At 39.2% G+C, this 10,778-nt stretch overlaps 1 protein-coding gene across 1 annotated transcript; it reads right to left on the bottom strand.

The window, feature by feature from the left end:
• Window positions 1–13: 13 nt before the first annotated feature.
• neil3 (nei-like DNA glycosylase 3) lies at window positions 14–9,527 on the bottom strand. The gene is made up of 10 exons (XM_074674505.1): window positions 9,363–9,527; window positions 9,158–9,267; window positions 7,739–7,873; window positions 7,130–7,343; window positions 6,141–6,215; window positions 5,650–5,816; window positions 4,201–4,364; window positions 1,089–1,503; window positions 617–797; window positions 14–436 (listed from the first exon to the last, which is right to left on the bottom strand). The coding sequence occupies exons 1-10, from the start codon at window positions 9,465–9,467 to the stop codon at window positions 254–256; spliced, it is 1,749 nt and encodes a 582-aa protein (XP_074530606.1). The 5' UTR covers window positions 9,468–9,527; the 3' UTR covers window positions 14–253.
• Window positions 9,528–10,778: the final 1,251 nt, after the last annotated feature.

Below are 10,778 nucleotides of genomic sequence, written 5' to 3'. Positions count from 1 at the left end.
GTATTTCATATCAAAACAATAACGTGTAAATAAAGTCATTTTATTTCAAAGTTTCAATAGTGGTTGATTGGACTTGATTAAAATTTTTATTCTTGATCTAGATATAAAACACATTTAAAAGGTGAACACGACACACTCAACATGCAAACAGAAAACTCCATCAGACAACAACAAGCCACTGTGTCCTTTGGACAGAAACAAATTGATGGTGAACATATGAGCTTGATCTTGAATAATGCAGCGCTGAAACAGATTAACAGCCAGGCAGGATGGCAATCCCCGGTCCATTTTCTGCCCACTGGAAAAATTCACACTGTTTACCCTTTTGAAAGCTGCAGGTGTAGAAATTCCGGCCATTGTTGGGTCCTAGTTTCAGAACGGTCCTCATTAAACAGCGTTTCCCATGGTGACAAAAAGGAAAGTGCAAGTCAGCCCACTGCAAACGAGAAAACAGTTTCTTTTACTCAGTTGCCAATTCTGATTTCAGGCATTGAAAGTCGATGCTGAAAGTTTGTGAATACTTTAAACTAAAGACACCTTGAAAAAAAAAAAAAAACCCTACTTGTTATTTTCAGGCTTCATAATGCCAAAGAGATAAGTTACTTTCTGTGCTCACTTCAAAGAAGTCACACTTGGTCTCTCTGGGGAGAGAGCAGGAGTAGAACTGTCGTCCTTTGTTATCTCCGTCCTTCTGGACCGTCCTGAGGACAGCTGGACGACGATGGGATGCACAACAAGGGGTGCTGGGACTGGAAGAAACAGAGGGGCTGCGGCTTGTCGCTTCTGTTTTGCTTGTACTGGCAGAACAGGAGAAACAGTCTTATTAGTTAGAAATAAATTGAAAATAAAACACAAGTACACCTGTCACATCAACCCTTGTTAGGGAGAAAACAACCTCTTCTTAACATGTGTGATGACATTTCAGAAACAACTGTATTCACATGGTGTCCTGCTGTGGCTATTCATCAGATGTGCATTAAAAATTCCACAGCTACATGCTTTTTTATCCCACTTATCTCCCTGAAGTTGCAAAAACTTCACTTATTATAAACTTTATTCATGAGGAGGCGAGAGAGAGATTCACTCACCGTGAGTTGGGGGTTCCACTTTGAGCATTGTTACTGGGAAAGGGGCTGTGATCAATTCTCATTTTCTTGGATGGCTGACTGTAGGAGGCCAGCGATTCCCTATTGGTGCGCTCGGCACTTTGCTTCTGCCAGCCACCAGAGGCATAATTGGGGCTTGTTGTCCCTTGGCAGAAGTTGTATTTATATAAACCTCGCTCTGTCGCCAAGGAATTCAAATGACTGTCGGCTGGGGACAGAGGGGAGTTTACGGGCTTTGGCTTCTGGCTCAAGTCAGAGAAAACAAGGGTGGTTGTCCCCAACGCAGACCTCCAGTTGACTTTCCGCTCCCCTTGTGGCTTCTTGAAGGCAATGCAGGGGTGTTTAATCAAATCAGCATTGAAGGGTGATGCTTCAGCGCTAATGTCGTCTTTGCAGGCTGTGGAGATGGAGCCAGAGTAAGAAACTGATTTCATGTTCAGCAGCTGCAGCTTGTTGTCATGAAGAGGCAGCTCTTAGGATATGAAGCTTGTTGTTCGCTCTAAGTGGTTAGCTTGCCATAAAAATGTGCCAGCAGACTACTACGCTGTGTACTCAGATAAAATGTCACAATCTGCTCCACTGAAAATCCCTTAGGCAGAAATCAAAGAACCAAGCCCCTACAAAGTAAAACTTCAGAAATTTAACATTTCCAGTGATGGTAATCAAGACGATATTGTGCTGAACTTTTTACACTCAAAAAAAGATCACATTTAGGATGCCAGAAGGAGAGAAGTTAACCCCACACTGATTGAACTGAGCAGCTCAGCAGTCAACAAGGTCTAAAAAATAAAACATTTGTTGATGTCACTAATACATCTAAAAACAAAAGAAGTCCCAACAAAATAATCAGATCAATTCCCAGAGGTTTGAGGATAATATTGTTAAGCCTTGGTTCCTTCCAGCTAAAAAGTTCACAATCTGGAGGGAAGGTTTACTGTTGCATTTTGATGTTTAGTAAAGTAGGTTTTACCACCACTTATTTCATTATTGTGATAAACTGATAATCTTTCATAGAAACCAATGTGTCAGATTTAGGGGCTCCATTGACGGTAATTAAACAGGATTCTTAAGAATATCTTAATGTGTGTGTGGACGTGATATTTGGTGCTGATCATATTTTCCTCTATTTTAAAATGACCTGTCTTCTTATTATAGAATCAACTATACTGACATTGCTCTATCACCCTTGTAGCTTCAACTGTTACTTTATGTAGCTACTACCCAGAAGACTCAATATTTGCAGGGTAAACCTGATAAGCCCTGCTGGTTTTAATTTATTGTAACATTAAGTATTATTTGTTTTTCCCTTTTTCTCTGTTTTTGTAGTTACCTCTGCCAAGGAGGTTATGTTTTTGGGAGAGTTTGTCTGTGATCAACATAATTCAAAAAGTAACAAACAGATCTTGATGAAACTTTCAGGAAATGTTCAAAATGGGATAGGAAAGATGTGATTGAATTTTGGAGGTGATGTGGATCACCGTCGGGATCCAGGACTGTTTTCAAGGATTCTTTATCATTGTGAGATAGGGCCTGTTTCACCATATGTGTATATAACTCCACGATAAATGGTGGGATTGCTTTGCAAAAGAATACAAGACAAGGTCACCACAATTTCTGACAGAATTAAAAGTAGGATCCAGGTCCTGGCAAAAGTCTGGATGCTAAGATCTGCAATATGAAATATGTAGTGGGTCATCATAATTTTCAACACTGTCAGGTAACATATCATAAAAACCTGCAAGTAACACCACATTGTAGCAGACAGTCTGCTATAAGTGTTGCATGACAATCACAATATGCTTGGCGGGGTCTGCACTCTCTGAGTGCTTTTCTAGTTTTTTTTATTCATTCTTGTGTTCAATGTCTTATCTATTTGTATCTATGTTTTATATGTGTGTTAATAGGACCCTCTTGAAAATGAGAGAATCTCAAGGGGTTATTGTGAAAAAGAATTCCAATGAGGGGGATAGTAATCAACCAGTATCAGCTTTTCAATGGCTGATGCTGATGTCAATAAATAGAGAGCAAGCTGGTTGATATGTGATGTTACTGTTATGTTAGTTTTTTTTTTTTTTTTTACATAGTCATGTTATCTTGACCATGTTTTGGCCAAGATTTAAAACTTGATTGACACTGACTTTTGGAGCAATACTTGACTACATTGCTCTATTACAGTAATCATAACCGACTTCACATCAAAAACTAGCCAGGAACTGTTAAAGACTTAAAATGTCATCATTTAGGGTTGGAAAATATTATTATTTCAGAAGAAATGATGATGATGGCTGAAGAAATTTATAGCAGAGTAGCGAAACAGACATACCTGCAAGCATTGGCAGATACTGACTATTTTTGAAGGCCATTTGTTGACATCTCTCCATGAGGGAATAATCACCTAAAATCTGAATAATAGTGTTTTGCTGGTCTGTATGCAGTATGCTGGCTTACAAGTGAACCAATTTATATGACACCAGGACGCTACTAAATCTAACGCACCACTCCTTCAGTATAAGGGTGAAAAACCTCTGCAAAGTGTTGTAATTAAATTGGGTATGAATAAAGGAAACACCATATGTAGATAGAGGAGGTTTTCTGTCTGAACTGGTTTGGAGAACATGATGGAGACTGCAGTAGTTTTAACAGTAACTTGACAAGTCAGCAGTGTACTGATGCTGGAGTACTTAGCTTTGAAAAATAACCATGAAAATAATCCATGGACACATTTTAGTCATTCTTTAACAGCTATTCAATCAGCTATGAAGAGAAAACAGGATGAATTTGAAATTTTAAAGCCTGATCCTGAAAGTAAACAGTAAACAACACAACATTCATAAAGTAAAATATTCAGCTATGCTTTGGTGTCTGCAAAAGGGAGATAGCAAGGACATTTCTTTCAAACCCTCCAGCTGCCAGTGCCACTCCAGCTGCTTTGTCTTTGGTGCCTTGCTCAGAAGTACTTACACATCAACTGCAAACTGTACAAGGAATCATTCAGCCAAACTGCAGCTGCTTTTATTTCATCTTTCCTTAACAAGGACAGTCTGACGCCCCATTAAATGCTGCAAGTGTGTGAAAAAAGAAAACACATTCTCACCCTCAGGTCTGGGACTGAGGCAGGCTTCACAGGCTTTAGCTGCCGGCGGGTTGACGAGCGTGCAGAGCTGACAGGCCCAGTCCTCTTCCTCCTTCTTAGCCACGCTGTCATTGGTTCTGTCATTGTAGGCCCAGCCAATCAGACTGTTCCTGACAGGAAGCTTACTGGATAAAGGACAGCAAAGAGTGACAGGAGTGGTCTTAATGAACCTGTGATGCTAAAACAGGCATGCTAATGAATAATACATGTGTGCTGAAGAAGACGAAGAAATAATGGAACCGTGTTAAAATAGAACTCAGCTAATGATGGAAAAGCTAGTGTCCAGACAAAAGGGCATCAATCTAGTTTAAAATTAGGAAAGCCGATACATATTTACCCACCAAAGACTGATCACTGTGGCCTCTAAAAGCAAGGTTGAGCTGTTTTATTACAGCACAATAAGTAACTGGGTGATGGCTTGTTTTGGCAAATTACATACTAAAAGTACATTTTTATGTTCATAACTTCAGTGTTTGGTTTAGCTGAGGTATACTTCTTACGTTACTTGCATTAAAACCCTTTTCTTTATTACTTATACAACAAGCAATTAGTGCTCGGCACCGCAAGTGCGAAATGAGCTATAAACATAAATAATTCAACAGCTATTATTGTAAACGGATTACAGAAAAACAGGCAAAGAGGAAACTTAAATCACACCAACATTTGCAGTTCAAGCAGAGGATGAGTGATGTGTTCCCTATAATTGCTCCGAGCATACATGTTATTGCTCTGACATGAAGCCTGACTATGTTTGACAAGAGCGCAAATCTGCAACGCCAACAGTCACACAGGAGGAAAGTAGCGACAGCTTTCAGGAAACTTTCCTCGCAGATTGCTTTATCAGCTGTGTAATGCGTTGTAAGGGCTTTAGGCTGTAACCCCTCGCAAAGCTCTGCTCAAACACAACCCAGGAGGTGTTGAGCCTGTGCCCTGGCTGGCAAACACAGCCTTATATGCGCATTAATTTCTCCCCCTCATAACACTTCCCACTCCCTGCCAAGCCCATCTGCCTGCAAAGATGGCCTCTCCAAATTTCGAACGTATAATCTGAAAAGGATTTTGAACTTTCTGCAAAGACTAGGTGTTGAAAAGTGACGCTGAGCTTTGCCATGTTGCATTTTGGTGGGGAATTTGAATCAGTATGAGGAGTTAGGAAGAGCCAAAGGCAATCAAAAAAATAAATAAAACTCACCTGTTATCGTTCAAATTAAAATGCAGAGAATGAAATGCTAAGATGGGCAATATTAATATGATAAAAAATAATGTGGTCTTTTCTTTAACTGACAAGGGTATGGTAAAAATCCTTTTGGATAGGTGGTCAAAACCCAGACCAAACCTGGATGCATCAGTCCTAGAAAGCAACAAAACAGCCTTTCAGCCAAAGTGCCAAAACTCTGTGAGGATGTCTACCTGATCTCAACCCCGCTGGGATCTGCTTTCTGACAGCGGCCGCAGAAGTAAGTCATCCTCCCGTTGTCTCCTAGACGACAGACTGTGATGACATCAGAGCACTGGCCACACTGGGGACGCTTGTAGACTTTGTAATGTTTGTAGAGAGGAGAGCCAGATTTGCGACACTGATAGAGGGGAGAGTGAATGAAAAGATGAGGATAAAGAGAAGAAGAAAAACATTCACCTTCTCTTTACTTTTCTATTATGCATGAGCAGGAATGTTTGTTTTGTCTTTCCTCTAGGCAGAACTGCTCTGGCTTTTTTCCCTCCTTCCTCAGTAGAACAGAATTTTGAATCAAGCCATATTAACAGTCTGTCTAAATGAGATGTTTGCTCAAAACCTAGAATTATATATACAAACACATTAGTAGAATCTGTCTAAATATGTACATACAGATCTTAACTAGCAGAAGAGTTTTAGTACCGTTTTTTCAAAGTGATATACAAACCTTGTAAAACAACAGAGTAAAATCACGTGTCATCTTCACCAAGTGATGAATCTGATCATCTCTCAGCTGGTGAACCTAAGAATAAAGTGGCATAGTTAGTCACAGAGTGCAGCCAGAGAGCAAACACACCATATTTGTATAGCTTTTCATTTCAAAACAGAGATGAAGGGCGCTGCACAGCAGGCAAATCAATAACATGAGCATATCAACAAGAAGAAAAAAAAGGTCCAGGTGTGAATAAGAGGCTTGATTTAAAATGATGCAGCGCAGAAAACTCACACACAAAAGACTTGCAGCCCAGGAAGCGGTGAAGTAACTGTTCTGTGGCTCCGTGCGAGTTAAAAGATCTAAAGCACACCTACATCTGTTGCTCTTTCAATACAGCTAGGAGCTCGATAATGGAGGGGAGGCTCATAAAGATTCAGTGGTCCCCAAAGAAGAAGAGGCCAAAAGTCCCAGGTAATGTTTTGGTCCAAGGAGCTATATTCTTAGACCCCATTTAATACTTTCTAAGAGCCCCTGGTAATATTTGAGTAATAGAAGTATTCATGCTTGAAAGCATCTCTTGCTGGCAGGAGATAGGTCACTCTGAAATCATACTTTTCCTCAACGGTTTGTTTAACCAAAAATATTCCCTGAGAGCAGTGGAGCATTGGATTTTTCACATTTCCCTGATGGGATTTCCAGATCAGGAAAAGAACCTATTTGTGTGTTGCTTTTTTATAAATATAAATGAGAGGAAAACCCTATTTCAGAACAAAAAAGCATTCCTAAGAATGAATGAAAAACACTTCCAAACGACACTGGGATGAAGGCATATCTGTGCCGCAATGCGCTTGTTTGTCTTCTCCCGTTTCACCCTCCTCATTGCAATGCATCACTCAATAATACAAAGGGCTTAAACTTTTTCTACCAGGGTTGCCTTGCATTTTTTACCCACTTTTTTTCTTGGTTCCTCTGCTGAACACAATCCATCATCTTTTCCATACCTTCACGGCTGGGTGGAGGCCCGAGTCAAACAGGGCTTCGTTTTTAATGATGTTGCCGACTCCTGGCATGATGGCCTGATCTAGGAGAACGTCACAGAGCATCCTGCCTCTCTGGCTCCGCACAGCCTCCTCGGAGCGGGAGAAGCTGAATTTTGGGGAGCAAACATCCAGACACTCCATCGCCTTCACCCTTTGCTCGCAGTCCTCTGTTAACCTGCAAGAACACGGATATAGAGTCCTGGAGGTATTACAAAAATATATGGCTGCTGTTACTGCAAGCCACAAGGTCAACTGGAGCATTCTTGGGATTTCAAAATTGTTTCTTTCATTTATTCCCTTCCAGTTTGTTTGTTATGAGGTAGGGCAACATAGGTGAGATTTTTCAGACAGTCAAAATAAATGTCTGTCTGGCGACAGAACAGCACACCAGGACCTTGCAGTCAATGATCAGGACAAATGTGGAGCTAAGACGACTGTGTTTTTCATGCAACAATAGCCACAGTGTTCAGACACAGCCTGATGTAGGACACACTCACTGAATGAGACTCAAACCCCAAGGTGAACTTCTGTCACCTCAATCCATCTAGGCTATGCTGTTGTCCCCGTTACCTTATTTCCACAGTGCTGTCATAGAAGCACACAGTGTCGTTAGTCAGGTGGAGCTCCAGCACCGGTAAGGAGCCAGTCCTCTCCTTCCTCACAACAGGGTTTATACGCATTGATCCATTCATACCAAAGTGAACCCTAAGAAAGGATGTGAGCATAAAAGACAGGAGAGAAAAGACAAATTACCATTTAAAGATAGCATGGCACAGTTTGTATGAAGCTTGGCAACAAAAGAACAGAAAAGTGGCCTTGAAGTTTGAGACTCCATAAGAATTGTTATAGGCCTCAATAGAAATCTCTCAGGCTCTGCTCTGACAGTAAATAGCATATGTGTGAGTGTCTGTGTGTACAAGGATTATAAAGTTATTCTGTGCATAAATATTTTTCTACTGACTCTGCAGCAATACTCCCCTTACCTCTACACTTATGCCTAGAATGAATTGATGATTGCCAGCCTTTTTATTTTTTTATACAAAAAACAGTAATAAAAAACTAAATTTACTCCTAACTGCTGACATGTTTGTTTTGCTACAAAGTGCAAAAAGACGAACTAAAACAGACTTGAAGAAAATATAAAAATTAAGCCACAAGATCACAAATTTAATTTCAAATGACATTAACAACAAACAGATTTCAGCTCCTTAACTGAGGAAAAGAAATTGTGTAGAAAACAAAAAGCAAGAGTAATGCTGAGATGAAGAAAATAAAAAGAATGAAGGTTAAAGAAAGAGTTATGGGAAACTAGGAACTCAAATCTTTTTTGTAAATTTAAGTTTATCTGAGTGTCTCAGTATTTTGGAGGTATTAAGATAAGATGATAAACAGTTAAGTATTTTGAGAAAAAGCATGCAGACATGCAAACATATCTGAATATATTGTAATACAAAAATGAACCATTCGCTCTGTCAGTCACAGTCAGCAATTATTCAAATAATTGATCGTTTATTTCAGGTTACTTTAATTAAAAAAGGACGTGGATAAAGATTATTTTTCTCTTAAACTTTTACATGGTAAGGCAACCAACTCTTTTTTGGCTCATAAACCCTCCTCCCCCTGTTGCTGTTGAGGTCCAATACCTCAATGGTGCTCCAACTTTTTGTTTCATTTGTTCTTGGGAAAAATATATTTTGTTAATTAGGGAGCTACTTTTAATTCAGATTTAATAACTTAATTTACCATTAATCTATTCATTTATTCTGGCAACCTATGTTTTGTTCTTGCAAATACATGTTGTTTAGTTAAGATGGCATGCTGTTGAGCACTCATGAAGTGTGTCTAAAGTGGAGATCTTTGGCCAGGGTAAACGAAATGACACCTGGTGGGATTCAGCCCAACTCGTATTGCCTCGGGTGAATAAGCAAAAGTTTACTTAGAGATATTATGTGTTCTCAGAAATTTGGCTGTGTGACAGTAAAGTTTTACCTCAACGCTCTTGGTCCGTAATACATGAAGAGCTCCTTGCCCAGAGTCTCAACACCCGTGTATTGACAACCGTTAAAGCGCTGGAAGGCATTTCCCTCTGGGCTGTTTTTCTGTAAGTTGAACACAAAATCTCAGAAACAAACAGAAGCAAAAGACAGAACACAAAACCGTGTGTTTGCGATGGCTTGCGTAAGCTATGACTTACCGTTGAAGTGATCAAACTGCCTTTCATCTCCTTCAACTTCTGTCCTTTCTGGACTTTTGCGCGAATTTTCTCGCCATTTAACGTGCACCCAGGACCTTCAACCATCGTAAGTTTCAGTGCCCAGAAGCTGATCTCCAGGTAAAAGTATTCTAGTGACTTATACGTTTGTTGTCCTCAACCTGATTCCCCGCCACAAAATTTGAGTCTGCGCGTGCGAAGTAGGGTAAGTATCCGGAAATGGGCGTAGCATCAGCCCAAAAGTGAAAAAGCCGCGATATTGGGTCTTATTTATATATATTCAGCATGCTCACCGTTTTAAATCGTCTTAAAGCAAGAAACAACAGCTCCGTACTTGGTATATGGGTTATTTCAGCACTCAGCTTTTTTTTTTTTTGTCCTCTGCCGTTTCAAATACAAGCAAAATCCATTTATTTCAGCTATTTACTTGCAAACAACGTTTTCTCCGATTTGTTTTTTTAATCTTTAATTTTTTAAATCATTTTTAAAATTCTACGTTATTTAAGTAATCCAGTCATCATTTTGCCAGACTCTGTTTATTTTAGGAGACCCTCTTCTTTTGTTTTTGTAAACAATAAATAAATACTTTTTTTTTCAAATAAATGCAAAAAAAAAGTCGCAGATTTCCAATTCTTTTTTCTTTCTTTCTTTCTTTCTTTCTTTCTTTCTTTCTTTCTTTCTTTCTTTCTTTCTTTCTTTCTTTTTTTTTGTTTTAAACAAATACAGTGACTAAAAATGTTCTTCACGAGGGTAATGTCGTCCAATCTCCACTTGAGGGCGCCAGAGCACCGTGGGTTCTGCAGCCTTCAGCCGGCCTGAGCAGACTGTCACACGAGGAGCCGGTTTTAAATGGCTTTAGAATAGAACAGAATAGAATAGAATAGAATAGAATAGAATAGAATAGAATAGAATAAATTTCCATCAACTAATTGGTAGAAATACTTTATTTGTCTTTTGTTTCTTACTCAAATTGATTTATTTTAAATATTTTAATCATAAACTCCTAAATCTGTTTTAAAAACAAAAGTGTACAAGAATTTGTCTTGAAAGCATTTCTAATTAAACAATGAGTTTAAGTTTACTTAATTGTCCTTAAAATGGCTTATTGAATTTTTTTTATACATTCAGCCACCATCTAAGGTTGAATACAAGTGCCACATGTGTTTCTTATGGTCAAGTCTGCCTTATCCATATCTCTTTACTGTGCATTTTCAGTGCTTAATCAGGTCAATAAAATTCAAAAGATGAATTATGTGCATTATTGCCAAAAGATTTTCTGCATGGCTAGTTTGCTTAATTTCAGCAACATGTTTGCTCTGCAGTTCTACGATCCAGAAACCCTTCTGTTGGCCAAGATAAAAATAGACAGCTTCCATGCTCTCTAGCCAAGAGTACAGT

This window comes from Halichoeres trimaculatus, unplaced genomic scaffold, assembly GCF_033239565.1.
Source record: "Halichoeres trimaculatus isolate MK-OKI-2021-1 unplaced genomic scaffold, fHalTri1.1 fHalTri1_scaffold_7, whole genome shotgun sequence".
NCBI lineage: Eukaryota > Metazoa > Chordata > Actinopteri > Labriformes > Labridae > Halichoeres > Halichoeres trimaculatus.
Note: the sequence above shows the minus strand (reverse complement) of the source record. Positions and strands in the feature narration are given on the sequence as shown.